This window comes from Onychomys torridus, chromosome 5, assembly GCF_903995425.1.
Source record: "Onychomys torridus chromosome 5, mOncTor1.1, whole genome shotgun sequence".
Classification (NCBI taxonomy): domain Eukaryota; kingdom Metazoa; phylum Chordata; class Mammalia; order Rodentia; family Cricetidae; genus Onychomys; species Onychomys torridus.
In genome coordinates this window covers 13932122-13951122 of record NC_050447.1, presented here as the reverse complement: position 1 = coordinate 13951122, position 19001 = coordinate 13932122, and the positions used below count along the sequence as shown (strand labels likewise).

Sequence of the window (19001 nt, the reverse complement as noted above, 5' to 3'; positions counted from 1 at the left end):
AAGAAGAATCTCAAATGGCTGAAAGGCATTTAAAGAAATGCTCAACATTCTAAATCATCAGAGAAATGCAAATCAAAATGACTCTGAGATACCACCTTATACCTGTCAGAATGGCTATGATCAAAAACACTAATGACAGTCTATGTTAGAGAGGATGCAGAGCAAAGAGAACACTCCTCCACTGTTGGTAGGAATGCAAACTTGGACAACTACTGTGGAAATCAGTATGGTGGTTTCTTAGAAAATTGGGAATCAATCTACCTCAAGACCTAGCCATACTACTTTTGGGCATATACCCAAGGAATGCTCAATCATACCACAAAGATACATGTTCAACTATGTTCATAGCAGCACTATTCATAGTAGCCAGAACCTGGAAACAACCCAGATGCCCGTCAACTGAAGAATGGATTAAGAAAATATGGTACATATACACAATGGAGTACTACTCAGCAGAGAAAAACAATGACAACATGAAATTTGCAGGCAAATGGATGGAACTAGAAAATATCATCCTGAGTGAGGTAACCCAAACCTAGAAGGACAAACATAGTATGTACTCACTCATAAGCAGATACTAGACACAAAGCAAAGAACAATCAGAACCCACAGAACCAGGAAGGCTATATAGCAGGGGGGACCCTAGGATGACTGTGACTTATAATAAGTTTTAGTTTTACTCAATTACTGGGCAATCCTCAATGAAACATTTCACTATTAGGATAAGAATTTATACTGTATCAAGCTGATAATAGAAAAATAAATAAATAAAATTTAAAAAAAGAGCTAGCTAGTGAGATGCTTGAGCCATAGGCCATCTAATTTATAAATAATATAAGCCTCTGTTTGTTTATTTGGGACTAAGCAGCTTCTGGACACAAGTGGGAGAGATCTGTCCTGACTGTGAGCCAGGTGGGACACAGGAAAACGTCTGACTACAGCTATGGGTATTTTCCCCATTGCTTGTGTGTTTATCTCATGAATATATTTTCATCTACTGGGCACACATATAGCTATGGATGGTCAGGAAGATGATTTCTGTTTAAGCTATAAAATTCTGATGAATAGAAATAATACTCAGATATTTTTAATAATTAAGACCGAAATAGGAAAACAACAGTACAGCTACAAAGCAGCTTTTTAAAATCCAAAATAGACTAGTTGCCCCTGGAGATGAACTGTATAAGGACAACTTCCCAAGTGTCTGTTTGTTGAATCAAAGTCAGGCACAAAGCAACATCAATAGACATAATCCTTTCAGCAACTGCCTTTTTTAGCGTACTCCTAACTTCAGGGTCCAGCCAACTAACTGTTTATTGTTTGAATCCTGAATTTCAATGTCACTCTGTCTGGGAGCCCTGACCACTTAGAGCATCGTGCCTGCTTTACTCACCATGCCTGGTCAGTGTGACCTCCCTAACCTGAAAGAAACTGTGTGTGACTTATCATGTGTTATTAGAATGGGTCAGATCCTGTATATGTAACTCATATTTGTTCAGATGTTAGCTGTTACAGGTAGTGTGATGTGGGTGCAGAGAGAGGTGTGTAGAGGAGAGAGATGTGTGTACAGGGGAGAGATGTGTGTGTAAAGAGGGGTGTATGGAGAGAAGAGATGTAGCTGTTGAAGGAAGAATGTGTAGAAAGAGCTGTGTAAAGAGCTGTGTAGAAGATGAATAGCTATGTAAAAGAGAGAGCTTGTGTAGCTATGTAAAAATGAGATGTAACTATGTATAGAGATGTGTGACTATGTAGAAGGTAGATGTAGTTGGGGAGAGAGATGTAACTGTATGAAAAGAGATGTAACTGTGTGTAGAGATGTATGACTGTACAGAAAATAGACATATGTATGTAAAGAGAGATATGTAGCTATATGTAAAGAGAGATAGCTGTGTGGAGACAGAGAGATTTTCAGAAATAGATTTTTTTTAAGATGAAGTAAAAGAGAAAGTTACCATCAGAAAATATGTGTTTCTTTACTACCCTTCAGATAGAAAAAGTCTAGCTGACATCACATTCATGGATTTTTTTTTTTTTTTTTTTTTTTTTTTGCATACCCTGGGTGCTACCTGGAGGCTGGTCCTCTGGGAAGCATTATCAGTCCATGTCTATAATCTTACAAAAAAGAAGGAGAATGTAATAAAAGAGTGAGCTTGGTATGGAAGCACATGTCTATAATCCTGGTACTCTTGAAGCTAGAGAAAGATAACTGTTGTGAGTTCAAGTTCAGCCTGGGTGACAAAGCAAGACCCTGTCAAGAAAGAAAGAAAAAAAAAAAAGGAAAGAAAAGGAAGATATTTACCCGCTTGTCATCATCTTGTTTGGGTTTCCGGGTTTTCTGAAGTAATTTCAAGCCTTCAATCTGTCTGACAAGCAGAGGTATGGTCATCTTGAACCGATCCTCCAGGCTCACAGCATCTAAGATCTAGGAAATTTGAGTCAATTTATAGCACCTATCTCAGAAGCACATACTCTAAACACAGCAGGTAGAACCATGACTTGAGTCCTTAAATTACTAGAAGGGCAAAACTATAATTCGAATGGCCCTGGCCCTGCTAGGACCCTACCAGGGTGGTGTGGCAGTGCCTGGGCAGTTGCCACTGAGCTGCTGAGGCAAAGCTGTCTAAGGAGCAGATCTGAGGCACTCTGTGTTGTTGTGTGCCTCACCTCTAGTCCATCCTGAATCTCTTACCTCCCTGCCACTTAGGGACCTTGGCCACATTGGGCCAGTGAGTCTCCTCCAGGAAGCTATGGGATGCAGCCACCCTGCCAATTTTCAATGTATGCTCCTCTAAACTAAGAGAACCTCAACAATTCCATTAACAATCATGATAGGAATCATGCTATAGCATAATTAACTATATTATCAGTCAAGTGGAAATGAGAATTGTAAAAAGACACAACCAAAATATTGATTTTTATTTGAAAATGTCATATATCCCATGATCAAGAACTAAACATATAGCTGGGCTTGTTAAATCAGGCCTGTAATCCTAGCTACTTGGCAGACTGAGGGACAGGGATGTCAAGTTCAAGGCCTTCCTAGACTAGAGTGAGTTCAAGGCCAGCCTGAGCAACTTAATGAGACACTGTCTCATAACACAAAGTAGAAAAATAGGGCTGAGCATATAGAATGGTAGTAGAATGTTTGCCTGGTATGTTTAAGACCTTGGATTCAATCCTAGTACTGAAAAGAAAAAAGATAACCGAACATAATTGATTTCAACTGTTTCTGAAAATTAGTCTATGTATATTTTGGGTCTCAGCAAATTCTAGGTACAAAATATTAACTTAATGTATGTGTCTGTGTACGTATGCATGGTGTGTGTGTGTGTGTGTGTGTGTATGGTGTACATACACACATGTACATGGAGGCCAAAGGGGTCAATGTCAGATGTCTTCCTTTATCTCTTCCCAACTTATCTTTTGAGACAGGATTTCTCAGTGAATCCAGCACTCGCCAAGTTTGGCTAGACACTCACTAGCCAGTGAGCCCCCAGGATCCACAGTCTCCTGAACTGCTGGAGTTGTAAATGCACACTTACTCCATGCCTGGGTTTAACATGAGTGCTAAAGCTCTGACTCAGGTCCCCATCCTTGCATAGCAAGCAAGCGCTTTACCCACTGAGCAATCTCCCCAGCCCCAAATATTAAATTTTTCTATAGCTAATTAACAGATCTCAGGGACAGCCTGATTTGGCAGCTGCTCCACCCCACTCCCTCAGGACAGTGTGCTCACTAAGGCTCCAGCCAGGTGATTCCAAAGCATGCCTGCTTTCTCCCGCTTCTACCTTTTGAATCTGTATCAACCAGTGCCTACCAGTTGAGGACCTGAGTTTGGATTTCCAGGAACCTATAAAAGCTGGGTGTGCTGGCTCACCTCCATAACCTTAATACTTGGAGGGTAGGGGAAGAGCCAGGCAGATAGATGTCCCACAGTTCACTGTCAGCCAGTTTGGCCAACCAGAGAGCTCCAGGCTCAATGAGAGACCCTGACTAAAGAAGTAAGGTGTAAAGTGATGAAGAAAGACATCCAATATCAATCTCTGACTAACTCCCCATACACCCAAATATGTGAAATTTAAAGAAAAAATAAATTTAAATAAAAATTAAATATTTACTTTAAAAAATCATTTTTGCTTTCTCTGTTTTCATAAACTGACCATTACTACTACTGATTGTACCCCAAGCACTGGTTGTGTAAACACCAATGTAAACTCTGTTTTCTCTGCTTTTGGTCATGAGATACAGTCTGGCTGTGAAGTCTAAACTAGCCTTGAACTGCTGATCCAGAATGCTGAGATTACAGGTGTGTGCCACCAGGCCTGGTAAAAATAACCACCTTCGAAAGTCAATTTGTATTCTTTCTTTCCACCCCCACTTCCTCCTCCTCTTTTCTTGAGAGAGGGTCTCATGTAGCTAAAGTTGGCTTTGAAATCCTTATGCAGCCAAGGATGACCCCGAACTTCTGATCTATTTGCACTTACCTCCAAATGCTTAAATGACAGGCATGTGCCATAATGCCTGGCAAAGGTCAATTTTTTAAAGTAAAAGCATTTTAGCTACTTCCTTGAACCTCCAGAAAGTATTTATGAAGGTGAAAGTGTGAGCGCTACCCAGTTCTAGTCAAGAAGGGCACAGTACCTGGAGCTTCTCTTTGTTGCTTGTCCGAATAATTGAAGTTAGAATGTCTGGCAGAGCTTCCCTTGGCAGACTATCTAAAAGACGTCTCAGTTTAGCAACGGCGGGGACTGACATATCCAACATTTCCACCAACTAAATGAGGAAAGAGAGTCTAAGAAATCAAGCAGTGGCATTTATGAACCAAAATAATCAGATTTTCAGCAGGTTTAATGTTGGGTCTGCATCTTTTGTTTTGAAAGATGGCAAGCATTTCACAGGCCACAGAAGAAACAAGTACTTCATAGAATGCATATCAGAGGGCCTGAGAGGTGTCTCATCAGATACAGGTGCCACTCTCCAAGCTCGATGACCTGAGTCTGACCCCCAGGGTCCATGGTAGAAAGAGAAAACTGACTTCTGAAAGTTGTCCTCTGACCCCACACACATGCACAAAAAATAAGCAAATAATAAAATTTTTTAAATGTCTATGAATGAAAAGCAAAAATGGCTAGTAAGTATTTATACTAAAATTTATACACGGCTTTATAAATTTGTTCTATGACTTTAAAATCAAATGTATAACAAAGTTGCAAGAAGATTATGATGAACCCCTTGTATTCCTCATCTCGATTCACTAATTCTTCCTATTTTGTGACATTGCTTTCTCTCTGTGCACTTCCCAGACATACTACATGTAAGCTGCAGGCATCATGACTCATGTTCTTAACAAAAGAACACTCTCTTACATAACTACAATATAATAATTAGATTCTGGAAATTGATAGCACAGTTGATACTAATATGACAGCCAATTACTAGTTGAAATCCTGATTTTTTTTTTTTAAGATTTATTTATTATATATACAGTATTCTGCCTGCATGTGTCCCTGCAGGCCAGAAGTGGGCACCAGATCTCATTAGAAGTGGTTGTGAGCCACCATGTGGTTGCTGGGAATTGAACTCAGGACCTCTGGAAGGGCAGTCTGTGCTATAAACCACTAAGCCGTCTCTCCAGCCCTGAAATTCTGATTTTTAATGTACTATTTGGATTAATTAGTCTGCACACTGATAATTTAGTTGGTGAGTACACACAAAACAAACAAAACTTCCAGGCTAGAATACTGCAATAGATCAAGCTGAAGATAAGCTTCCAGCAATTGTCACAGTCATCAGGACAAATAACAGTGATTCCCTTTTCTTATGGGCACACAGCAGGCCTGCTCTTCCTCACCTCCTCTGAATACAGAGGCAGCTGCAGTCTTGTGCTGATCTTTGAAAGGTAAGAGTTGTATCAACATTCCTTTTGGGCAGAAACACTAAGTCACTGAAGATGTACCAGATTTTCTTTTTCTGCCTCAACATAAGGAGACCATCTCAAGATTAAATCCAGCCTACCTTTTTTTTTTTCTTTTATTATGTATATAGTATTTTGGCTGCATGTATGCCTGCAGACCAGAAGATGGCGCCAGATCTCATTACCGATGGTTGAGAGCCATCATGTGGTTGCTGGCAATTGAATTCAGGACTTCTGGAAGGACAAACAGTGCTCTTAACCTCTGAGCCATCTTTCCAGCACCCCTACCTTGGTTCTTAAGTGACATGAAAAGACAGACCATTACACCTATAGCTTTAGACATGAAGACATAGCAAAAAATAAACCTTTATTATTTGAGTTCTGTTTTGTGGCTAATTAGAAAACTTGGTTCATACTAACTAATTTATAAATGATATATCAATCCTCATGTAACCAACTCTAATAAGATTTCATAGGCCAGTAATAATCAAACAGCTCTGAAAATGCTGTAATTTGGAGAACTACCCATTACTTTCCAAGAATCAAGGGGATTAAAGTACAACTATATACAGATGGTTAGGGGAAAAAAAATCCATTAAAAAACACACAAAAATTTAAAAAAAAAATCTTGTTCCCAGGAATTTATTGGTAGAAAACAAAAATTAAAATTCATCCCCCGGTCTTGTAACTTGAAGCTATTTGCCAAGCACAGTGTGCTGCTCACGCAGGACGGCCAGCACAGTGTGGAGTAGGGGTCTGTGGGAGAAACAAGACTGTAAGACATTTTCACACAAGACAAGCACTGATGGCACACGACTGAGCATCAGGGGGAGGAACAGCAACACCACACAGCAGTTGGGAAGCACATGGGGCCTAAAATTCAGAGAAGAAAGCGGGAACAAAAAGCAAAAGTCACAAGAAATAAGGCAGGGCTTTTCTGTTATTCAGTGTGGCCAGAATTATTGATCGCTACATAGTAACCATAGCTGAGGCAAGACAGGACTAAGATACGGTATGAGGGGCCTTAGCATTACTAGGAAATCTGAGGTTCGCCTTATGTGTTTTTCTGAAGAGAACCCACCCTGCCTTGGACACACTGAGACAGCTCTACCATTGAGACATACTCTCAGCCTGTTTGGCTGTTGTTTTGAAAGAAAGACTCAGCAAGTAGACTGAGTCAGAGATAGGACTAAGAGGAGGCAGGTCTCCTTGTACAAGCTAGAAAGGAAGGTATTGAAGGGAAGCCAAAAGAAGCACTCACTAAACATACTCTCACAGTCTAACAAGGACAGTAAAGCCAGTGACTTTACTGCATGTACTTAGTTAAAAGTACATAACACAAAAATAAAACACTGATATAAAAATGAAACAAAGTGGAATATAGAACAATCCAGGAAAAAAAAAAGGCAGAAACTAAATCTGATTTTCTGACAAAAGTTCTTCTAATATCATTGTAGAATCTTCCCAAGTTTAACAGGTTTTGTGGACTCAAACTGGAGAGAAGTAAAAGCCAGAGATGAAGCTACAGAGCTGCATGCTCATGTGAAATGGAAGCCATTTTACCCCCATCCCCTCTGCACATCAGGAGTATATGATCTGCCTGTACCAGCTCACATCCTGGAGGTTCTTTCTTCCAGTACATTCTTCCTTCAGCCCTGAAGTTACAACTCCAAACCTCCCAGATTTCTACTCCTGTTCCCCACATCAGGGGTGCATATTACTTTGAATGACCATCAGATGCAAATGCTACAGGCTCTTCACATCTGCTCTATACCAGTGGTGTCTGAAATCAAGACCTTAGACACCAGCTAGTCCTCACAGATAGAAAAGTAAAAAACTACATTTATGATGCAATTTTGCATTTTTATTATAGTTTTAAGTAAAACAAGGTAGAGAGAATAAGTTTTTAACCTAGGGTTGACCAAAAAACTGACACCTAGAATTACGGAGTACAATCTTCATGCATAGTCAAAGCATGCGTCCCTCCTGGCATTCTAGCTAGACAAAAGTGCAACCATTCTTGAAACTGGTTCACTATGGCTTCACCCTTCCACAGTCACTAACCTGTACAGTAGGACTGGACCTGAAACAATATAACTTCTATTATTCTGACTGGGATTTTAGTGGCAACTCTGTGTTATTTTCATTTTAACAATAAGCACTTAGGTTTGGTTGGGAGGCACTGGGAATTATTAAGAAACTGTGGTCATATGGTTTGTAACACGTTTAGAAAGAGTTGGTCAATATGTCCAGGATGATTTAAGTACAAACCTAAGCAAAAGAAAACTGGAATACACTATCAAAATACCACAAACTATTTCAATATACACAGCTTTACAGCCCTACAGCTGCCCCACCTACCAGTCACCTGATCTCAGGACAGCAAAGAAGCACAGGGAAAGGCTTTAAGGGGAAGTGGAAGCCACCCACTTGTACTGCGTATCTGTAGAATTGCTCCGACAGCTCTCCCAGCTCCTCCCTGGTTTTGCAGGTGTTGGGAAATTCCTCAAGTCGGTCCAGCTGCTCCACTTCAGCCACAGGATATGGCTTCTCTTTTAAGACCTGCACAATCTGGAACCGGCACAGGCCTGTGATCAGCAAAGTATAGTGTGGCTTAGGCCAATTACTGCCCACAACCTGAATTGCCAGGGCAGCCGTTCCAATCCTGAAAAATACACAAAACATTGGCATTATTTTTAACATGACAAAACAGAAATTCCTTTCAAAAAGTGCTGATGTAGCCAGGAGGCAGACAGGGGGATCACTGAGTTCAAGGTCAGCCTGGTCTAAAGAGTAAGTTCTAGAACAACCAGGACTACCCTGGAAAAACCTCCAACTCTGACAAAAGTGCTGACTTTCCCAGACTCAGAAAGAAAAATATCATGCTTTATTTCACATACAAAATACAGACTTAAACTTATAGATATATGTGTACACCTATCTCTATAGCACACAAAAGCAGAAAGTGAACATTGAAGGGGAGAAAGAAGGCCAAGAAAGGGAGCGAGGGGGGAAGAGCAAATAAGAACAAAATATAGTTATATGCTGTGGAATGGTCTTTCTGTATGCTGTGAATATATGTTGTTCCAGTTGGATAATAAATAAGGCTGCTTTGGCCTATGGTAGGGCAGGATAAGAGCCAGGTAGGAAATCCAAGCAGAGAGACAAGGAGAAGGGTGGAGTTAGGGGCAGATACCATCAAGCTACCCCAAAAGCAACATGTCAGCACACCAGTAATGCTATGGCCACATGGTAAAATGTAGATTAATAGACATGGGTTAATTTAAGATGTAAGAGCTAGCTAGCAATGAGCCTGAGCCACAGACCAAACCATTTGTAATTAACATAAGCCTCTGGGTGTTTATTTGGGACTGAATGGTTGCGGGACACAGGACAACTTCTAGCTACAGTTATATGCATGTATGAGATGACAATGTCACAACGAGTCAGGCATGGTGGCGCACACCTTTAATCTCAGCACTCGGGAGGCAGAGGCAGACAGATCTCTAATTTGAGGACAGCCTGGTCTACAGAGTGAATTCCAGGGCAGCCAGGGCTACACAAAGAAACCCTGGCTCAAAAAAAAAAAAAAAAAAAAAAAAAAAAACAAAAGGAAAGAAAAGAAAATTTCACGAGACCCATTACTTCATAATCTAACTAAAAAAATCAGCAAAAGATAAAACTCTAGAAATGTCTGCTTTCCTGACAAATTCTTTTAATAACAAAGAGGATCTAAAGTATGAATTTAGTATTTCTATACTTAAAATATCATTTGGTATGTGGTCTTTTAGACTGCTACCATCTAGTGAGGTACAAAGCACATAATCTTACTTGGTACTTCTTTTAAAAATGAAGTATAAATTCTGCTGCAGGATATTTGATCATACTGTGTGAAAATGTGTCTGTTTTATCTCACTTGCCTAAGGCATCTGATTGGTTTAATAAATAGCTGAATGGCCAATAGCTAGGCAGGAGAGAATAGGAAAGACTTCCAAGCAGATAGAGGAACTCAGGCATGAGATGCAAGTGAGACACAGAGGGAGTCTGATGTATAGAATCAAGGAGAGCTAAAGAGCCACATGACAGAACATAGATTAATAGAAACAGGTTAACTTAAATTATAAGAGCTAATCAGGAACAACTCTAAGCTAAAGGCCAAGCCTTCATAATTAATAATAAGTCTCCATGTCATTATTTGGGGGCTGGCAGTCCAAAGAAAGTTCAACAAGAAAGACTTGTTACAGAATCCCATATATTTGGATTATTTAAATATAAAAATGTAGGAATAAAAGTTGTTGGCAATTATTTAACTCAATTACACCAAGTAGGAATATCTGAATACCATTCTGAAAGGCAAACACATAAACAGTACAAATGAATGTCCAAATCAGTTCCAGTATCACCTCTGCTGACATCAAGCCAATTATCTCCAATATCAACCTGGCATTTAGATTTATATGCACTTAATCTTGAACTGCTACACCTGGAATACTCCCAAGTACACACTGCAGGACTTAAGAGGACTAAAGGCAAGTACCCTAAGAATCCTTAAGCCTAGTTACAAGTGGCAAAACCCCCACTGAATAAATTGAAAGGTTTTAAGTTTTAGCTCCTTATCAGATATATTTTTGATCAATTCATATGTACATGTAATACACAGAAAGAAAGTCTTTTTTTTTTTTTTTTTTTTTGGTTTTTCGAGACAGGGTTTCTCTGTGTAGTTTTGGTGCCTTTCCTGGAACTTGATTTGTAGACCAGGCTGGCCTCGAACTCACAGAGATCTGCCTGGTTCTGCCTCTGGAGTGCTGGGATTTAAGGCGTGCACCACCACTGCCCGGCCTTAAAGGATTGTCTTTTTTTCTTTTTTTTTAAATAATTTTTTTTTCTTTTGTTAAGATTTATTTATTTATTATATATACAGTGAGTGTTCAGCCTGCAGGCCAGAAGAGGGCACCAGATCTCTTATTGTAGATGGTTGTGAGCCACCATGTGGCTGCTGGGAATTGAATTCAGGACCTCTGAAAGAACAGCCAGTGCTCTTAACTTCTGAGCCATCTCTCCAGCCCTAGAAAGAAAATCTTATCTGCAGGGCCAGGAAAATAGCTCAGTGGGTAAAGGATCCTGCTACCAAATCTGCCAAACCTGAGCTCCATTTCCAGGACTCACAAGGTAGAAGGAGAGGACCGATTTCTGTGGGCTATTCTCTGACCTTCAAAAGAACACTGTGGTGTATGTACAAAATTCCCTCTAACACACAAAATAAATGAAAAAAAAAAATTACCCAAAATAAAGCAAAAAGCTTCCAGATCCCAAGCTAGAATATTTTATCCTCTCAGGGAAAGTGGAAATCTCAAAACAAAGCTAAAATTAACATGGCATGCTGTCTTGACATGCTGTGGTAAAGCATCATGACCAAACAAAACTTGGGGAGGAAAGGGTTTATTTTATCTTACAGCTTGTAGCCCATCACCCAGGGAAGCCACTGCAGGAAAACCAAGGCAGGAACAGATGCAGAAGCCATGGAAAAGTGCTGTTTACTGCCTTGTTCCCCATGGCTTTCTCAGCTTGCTTTCTTATACATCCCAGAATCACCAGCCCAGGGGAGGTACCACTCCCAGTGAGCTGAGCCCTTTCACATTAATTAAGAAAATGCACTTCCCTTGGGCCAATTTGGTGGGGATATTTTCTCAATTGAAGTTCCTCTTTTCCAAATGATCCTAGCCTATGTTCAGTTGACATAAAACCAGCCAGCACACCTGTACTCTGGGAAAATAGAACACTAGACTTCTGTGCCTACTTATCTCAAATGTAATTAATCACACACAAATATGGTGACTATCTCAGTAAACTTGCTGACTTGTATATACAGCAGATTCCCTATTACTTCTTATAAACTCTACCGGATTATATATAACATTCAGTCATCTAGCTTGCCTCTCTCTACTTTATATAACAAAGCAAAACTAAAGAGATGAGCCAAATTGAAACCCCCAGATTGAAAGACAAATTTAATTATTTTGTCTAGGTCACTGATAAAATTTTACACTAAAAATGAATTTTCTTACAAAGAATTTATATATATATATTGAAAGGAATGTGTTACAAAAAAAAAAAAAAACCAACAAGTTTAAGCTGGACTTATATTATACCCCTCAGGCTCCTAAAGGGACAAAGATTTAAATGTGTTAATTGGTTCTTTCTTGAACTCACAGAGTTGACAAGAACATTTTTAGAAATTATTGAGATAATGCCTCTTAGTTTCCTTCCCAGGAGCCCAGAAGAGACGCTACTAATGGTGGGAATAATCTGCAAGAAAATAATCTAAGTATAGCAAGTTCTTTCACCCGTCAACTTTATTCCTGAGATTAATTTCTAGCTATACATCTTCAGTTCCGTACTTATACTTAGCTCCCTCTGTCCTTTCTCCTCCTGTACTCTCATAACTCTTATTTCCATCTCCGTCCTCATCTTCATCCTTGTTCTTCTCCATCATCATTCCTTCCCACTCCTCTCCCAGAACCGGTTTCTCCCTTTCCAGCAGCCTCTTACAATACAATGCAAAGCTTCCAAGGTCCCTACAAGAGCTGTGATAGCCAGCTTCATTTGCAACCCAAAAGGGGTGTGAATAGAGGAGATGGGATCAGATAAGGCCTGGAATAAGTCAGAAAAGGAATTTATGTGCTCAAAATACATCCTTATAAGTGGTTAGGTGAAACATTACAAATCTATCATAAATGTGTTCAAACTACAATCTTACAAATGGTTAGGTAAAAGAGTCCATAAGTCATTAAAATAAAACTGCCTCTGTTTTCCTATGCTGCTATATACTGGGAGGGCAGGTAATTCTGCTGGGAGCCACAAAAACTGCCTCATAGCTACACTGCACCTGGTATGCAAAAAAACTCTTTTGTTCTGAGTCAATTGCTCTGGAATGCCATTTGGGCTGCGAGAGAAAGGAGGGTATAAGCTTCATTTGCACAAGAAACAAAGCTATGCACCTGTCTCCTAGGCTGGTGTCTCTGGAAGGGTGTTTACCTTAACACAGGAGACTGTTGTTTTGGCCTAGGATGCTTGAGAAGAATTTCAGGTAAAATACACTGTTAAAAGATCTTGGGGAAGTTATGAGCACACAAGAATTTCATAGTAGGAAACAGCTGCTATATTAAAAGCTGAATAACACCAAATACTCCTTGATAGTTGGCTTAATCCTCTGGAAGAATGCCTTGATTTTTCCAGGTATCATATTCAGCTGAATTCTTACTACAATCCTGCAGCTTGTAACAGAACATATGCTTTTTTATTACATTTATTTGTTTGTTCATTTATTTATTCATTCATTCATTCATTCATTCCATCATTTATTTATTTATTTAGTGTGTGATAGAAAATTACAACATGTCCATACCGTTGGGCTTGCCCGGCGGACCGCCTATTTCCGGTTCAAAATAGCCATTTCCGGGTCAGACATCTCATAGGACCGGGACTCTGTGGCTTTACGTGATTGCGTAAAGCGTGCACGCAGCCATGTAATCTACACGCATGTGTGGAGTACCCACACAAGTTCCCGTACGCATGCAGGCCCAACCTTTATAAAACCAGTGCCATCTTGCATGAACCCCCCTTGTCTCCTCACCCACGTGTGTTTTACACAGGCCTGTCACATTTCTGTCCTCTTTAATAAAAACTCTTCTGTGGTCTTGTCGTGTTCGGGACGTGTTCCTCTCAGGTAAGAGCGCCGCCTAAATAACTAACAGTGTGTCTGCATGTATACATTTGCAGAAGTCAGAGAACTTACAGTAGTACCATTATGTGTGTCCAGAACTGAACTCAGATTGTCAGGTTTGGACGCAAGCACCTTTACCCACTGAGCGATCTTCACAGTCCTGAATATATGCCTTTCAAAGAAAAACATGACTTGTGACATGATTAGACCCTAAGGTATTATTAAACATGATACCTAATAGAGACACTTTCTGATAAAGAGTACTGTGGAAAGTTTAATTCTATTCTAGGCAGGTTGTAGCATCTTTCTGCAGTAGCCTTCGTAAGATGTTCCACGTGTCCTTGGGCATTTGTACTTAGTCCCCAGTTGATGAGGACACTCCTAGGTATGGCATTGCCAGAAGTGTGTTACTTGGGGCAGACTTTGAGGTTTCAAAGCCTCCTGCCACCCCCAGTGTTTCCTCTCTGTATCTCAAACCTGCTTGTTGTTTGAGATAATGAGCATTCAGTTGTTTCTGCCACCACGCCTGGGGCTTGCTGCCACACTTTCCCATATGATGGTGATAGACTATTATCCCTCTGGAACCATAAGCCAAAATAAACCCTTCCTTCTATAAGTCACCTTGGTTATGGTGTTTCTATAAGGATTCTGTCCTTAATAACGTCATCAGCCTGGGACGGCGGCCCAGCCTAAAATGCGGGCAGGCCCTCTGTGCGTCCCTTTTCTATTTCCACTCTCTTCCCTCCTCGTGGTCTCTGTTTCTCTGGTCCTTTCTTCCTCTCTCCCTCTCCCTCTTCCCCTTCTCTCTCTCCCAATAGAGTGCTAAAAGGTAACTACGGCTAGTGACTTTCCTCCAGCACTCACTTCTGTCGGCATGGCCGCTGCAGGTGGCAGCCAGCCATGAGCAGCGCCGATTTAACCAACATTTGATACACTAACCGAGGACCTGCTGACTGCTGCCACTTGACGCCTCCTCCCCTGTCCAGCTCGCCTCTGCTGGACCCCTATACAACTACCCTACTGCCATGATTCTTCATAGTGAGTCCGCCGTTCTCGTGGCTGTAGTCTGAGCTATATTCTTTGCAATGGACATCCCAGGAGTTGTCCTTGGGCTGTGCTGGCAACGACGGCACATTTTCGTTCCTGAGGGGGGAGGGGGGTGTCAATGTCATCTCGGGTCTACTGGGTGGACCAACTGCAGCACAGCTGCAGCCCTCACGTTCCCTTGACAAAGAGGAATGGTGACTTGAGCTGATTCTTAGATCTCTCTCCACTCTTCGGGGATGCCAAGGATTAGAGTCTGATTCTAGTTTGTTATTTTAATTTTTTATTTTTCTCTTGGCTACAGCCATGGGACAAAGGGGAGGATACATTTACCACCTACATTGGCGTATAGGGGCAGGCACCGATAAACCTGGCCACATAACAGCATAAATCTGGTTACCTAACAGAGTCATGGGAACTTCTGCCAGCAAATGGGCAAATAAGAGTTACTTTATCTCCAAGCTTTCTGCTAAAGCTCTAAACCCTTCTCCTTCCCCACTTCTGAGTCTGCCATGTGCAACCTTTTCTGTCTGACTTCCTACGGCAGTGGGCAGGCTCAAATGCACAGGCTTGGGCGGCTTCTAAGACTCTCACCCTAACTCACCTTAACTCCACCCACTCATTCTCAAACTGCCTTGGGAGACACAGACAGGTCTGGAAGCGGCTGAGATCCATACAAATAAGTTTGCAGTAGTCAGGATGGCTCCTAAGCCAAGAAATCAGCTTATTGCCTCAAATAAGTCTTCCAAAGGGATTGGTTTACAGTCTGCCTATGGACAGATCTTCCAAAAGCTGTCCTTAAGCCACCAATCATCAGGAAAAAAATCCAGGACACAGAGTAAAATCCGTCTCTTGTTCCCCAGACCTCCCTGACTAAAACTCAAGGATCTGGAGAGCAAGCCTCCTGACCCTACAGGCAAAAGAGTCATCTTTGGCATTTAAGGTGTGGCAGGGAAGAGACAAAAGCCCGAAAACAAAATTGCCAAGTGCTGGCACGCGCTGACTCCCAAAAGCTGTTGGGTCCCTGTTTTAAGTGAGAAAAAGGCCATGGGCTAGGGAATGCTCTGCCAGGCCACTAACAGTCTTGTTAAAAGTGACACCTAGAAAGACAACCAGTCAGCTGACTGCCCCCAGGCGCCAAGACACATGGGTACACCAAGCTAAGACCTCCAACAAACCTCGGCTTGCCTACAGACATGGCAGGAAACCCAGAATGCAGCAGGGAAGAGATCCATTTCTTTCCTTCTGGACACCAGAGCCACTGACCCAGTCCTGGGAGTTTTGGGATGTCACTTCTCCTTTGTATCGTCGGGTACAGAGGACAGCCTTATTCACTCACCAGATTTAATTGCACTTTCAGAGTTACTTAATGAAAAAAGATTTCCAACTAAAATAAGAGCTCATTGTCTTACTTCAAAGTTACTGCCTGTGTTTCTCTTGTGCATACAGACAGGGCCATGATCTTTGCCTTGCCCCTAATTAAAAAAAAAAAAAAAATTCTCATGTACCATAAGCTTTTCTCTTCCCAGTTCCCTGTTCTAACTCACTGTTCAGCTAATGGTACAGGACCACCACAGAACCGGAGTCCAGAGATCATCAAGTAAGAAACTGTAACAACTAAAAGGTATTTATATCCCCAGACCCAAAAGTGTCTGAGCACTACAAAAAGACTTTAATATAAACATCTATTACTGTGAGATGCTTTTAACAATTGATCACCTGTCTCCCGGATGCTGAACTAGTAAAGGAAACAGGTGCTTTAAAATAATCTGTCTCTGATAAAGCTTAACATGTTTCAAAATCCATCTGGACAGGCCAGACTACCAACGTAAAATAATAATGATTGTTTTCTCTCTAAGCTTTTTTCTATGTCACCAACACCTTGTCAGACAGAAGATTCCCAGCCACAGCCAAGAGGGATACATGTCTCCATAACAAACAGATGACAGACAGCATCCCACAATACCTGTCTACCTCGGAAGACTCCTCTTCTCCATTCCCCCAAGAACCAACCGACATCCAAAAATCAGCTGGAAGCAGTTTTTGATCTATCTGCTTTTTTATAATAAGTGAAAGTCTGGGATGTAAGGATTCTGTCCTTAATTACATCATCAGCCTGGGATGGCGGCCCAGCTTAAAAAGCAGGCGGGCCCTCTGTGTGTCTCCCTTTTCTCTTTCCGCTCTCTTCCCTCCACATGATCTCTCTGTTTCTCTGGTGTTCTCCCTCCCTCCCTCCCTCCCTCTCTCCCTCTCTCCCTCCCTCCCTCCCTCCCTCCCTCCCTCCCTCCCTCCCTCCTTTTGTCTCCCAATAAAGCTCTAAAAGGTAACTATGCTGCACTGACTCTTCAGTCCAGCACTCTCGGCTGGAGGCCAGCCACAAGCGACCCCCCCCCCCACCAAGAGCACCAAGGCGCCACCGCCTTAACCAACAGTTTCATCACAACAGTAAGGATATAACTGAACAGAAATTGGTACCAAGGAATGGGCTATTGCTGTGACAGACTTGACCATATTGTTTTTTGCTTTGGGCAAATGGTAAAGAACCTAGAAATTTAGACTAGGAAAACAGTTGAACATTGTAAGCAGAAATCAAGGTGCCATCCTAGTAGGACTTAGAAAACAGCAGTGCTGAGTGATGAAGACTGTGGAGGCCCAACTCAAGAAACTGTAGAGGGACAATATTAGCAACAGGGATAGTGGACTGTTGTTGATATTGGCAAAAAGAGTGGCTCTTTTTTGCCTACATTGTAAGAACTTTCCTGAAGCTAAATTAAAAAGTAATGGACTATTTCTTTGGTGGAGAAGATATCAAGGTAGCCTAGTATTGACTCTGTCACACGGTCATTAGTAAACATACTTATGCAGGATTACAATGAAGAAAGAGCAAGTGGGACAGAAATAATACAAAAAATGTATAGTTTGGAGAGAAAAAGGCCACTGGAAAGCTTATACAGCCAAGGCTTGTGCTGGAAGAGAGGCTGAACACTGTTAAGGTTAGTGTCATTAAGGATGGCCCAAAGCTGCACTGGAATAAAGGGAGGAGCATCCTCAGGACAAGATTCCACTCAGGTAAGTTTCCAACTTGTAGAAGGAGAAGACCTAAGGAATATCCTGCTCTTAGAAAGGAACAAGAAATAAAAGCTGCCACAATTGTGATTTAAGAAGCCAGGGTACATCCCAAGCTGGCAGCTGAAGTTTGGAAGTGTTCACGGGCTCTGGATTTATAGTTATGAGGGATAAATGAGTAAAGAGGTTGTGGAGCCTTCCTCTGTGGAATCAGAGAACCACTGAAGCCAGATATATGACAGAGGAGTCCATGATTGAAGGCCCTGAGAGGCTATCTCATGAAGCTGTGAAGCTGAAACCTGAGTTTCAGTGGAGACCTCAAAATGTTGACGATGCCAGGGCTGTGTGGTATCTCCAAGGAGAGCTGCATACAGGGTGAAGAACCAGCCTAGGAGAGTTTAGAAGTGTGTTGAAGGCAGCAAAGTTGGAAGGACAGAGCCATCTAAGCCCTGGATAGGAAGCTAGAGACTTTGGTGTTTACCCTGCTGGGTTTTGGTTCAGTATTTCCTCACTATGCCCTAATTTCTCCCTATTGGAAGGTAATATGTATCCCCTGCCATTGTATGTTGGAATTATTTAATTAGCTTTTTGATTTCACAAGGCATTGAAGTTAAGAGATTTCCTTGAGTCTTAAGAAATTTCAGTCTTTGGACTTTAAAACTGATTTTGAGACTGTTAAAGACTACAGGGAATTTTCAAGTTGAACTGGAAGCACTTTGCATGACATGGCCATGAGCCTCTGGGTGCTGCGGAGAAGAAGGGGGTGGTTTGAGTAAGATGTCCCTCACATTCTTGGGCATTTGAATATTTGAACCCCAGTTGGTGATGCTATCTGGGGAGGCTTAGCAGGTATGCCCTTGCGGGGTAAGTGTATTACTGGGGGTGGGCTTGTAACTTTCAAAGCCTCCTGCCATCCCTGGTGTGCTCTTGCTGTTTCCTTGTAGCAGGCTTTCTTTGGGGCCACTAACCAGTTCCAATTGTGACACAGAGACTTCTTATTAGTTATGAATGCTTGGCCTTGTTCTAACGCTTGTTCCACTAGCTCTTGTAACTTAATTTAACCTGTTTCTTTTTATCTACAAAGAAATTTTGAAGCTCCCAGTTGTCATATACCTTCAGGGCTTGTAAAACATCACAGAATGTCATTCCACAGGAAGTCTGAGTAGGAGGGCTATGGTTTGTATAATCTGGAAACTGCCTTGGGCAATCCAGGAGTTCCAAAACTATCTGAAAACCCCTGTACAGTGGTAGAAA

At 41.5% G+C, this 19001-nt stretch overlaps 1 protein-coding gene across 2 annotated transcripts in view; it reads right to left on the bottom strand.

Moving 5' to 3' along the window:
• The window catches only part of Lonp2 (lon peptidase 2, peroxisomal), a 117518-nt gene that overhangs the window by 89118 nt on the left and 9399 nt on the right, over positions 1-19001 (bottom strand). For both annotated transcript variants that reach the window (XM_036187620.1, XM_036187621.1), the window contains exons 2-4: positions 8345-8579; positions 4642-4773; positions 2300-2422 (exon numbers count right to left, since the gene is read on the bottom strand). In XM_036187620.1, coding sequence (XP_036043513.1) covers positions 2300-2422; positions 4642-4773; positions 8345-8579 — 490 coding nt within the window. The remainder of the gene's footprint in view (positions 1-2299; positions 2423-4641; positions 4774-8344; positions 8580-19001) is intronic.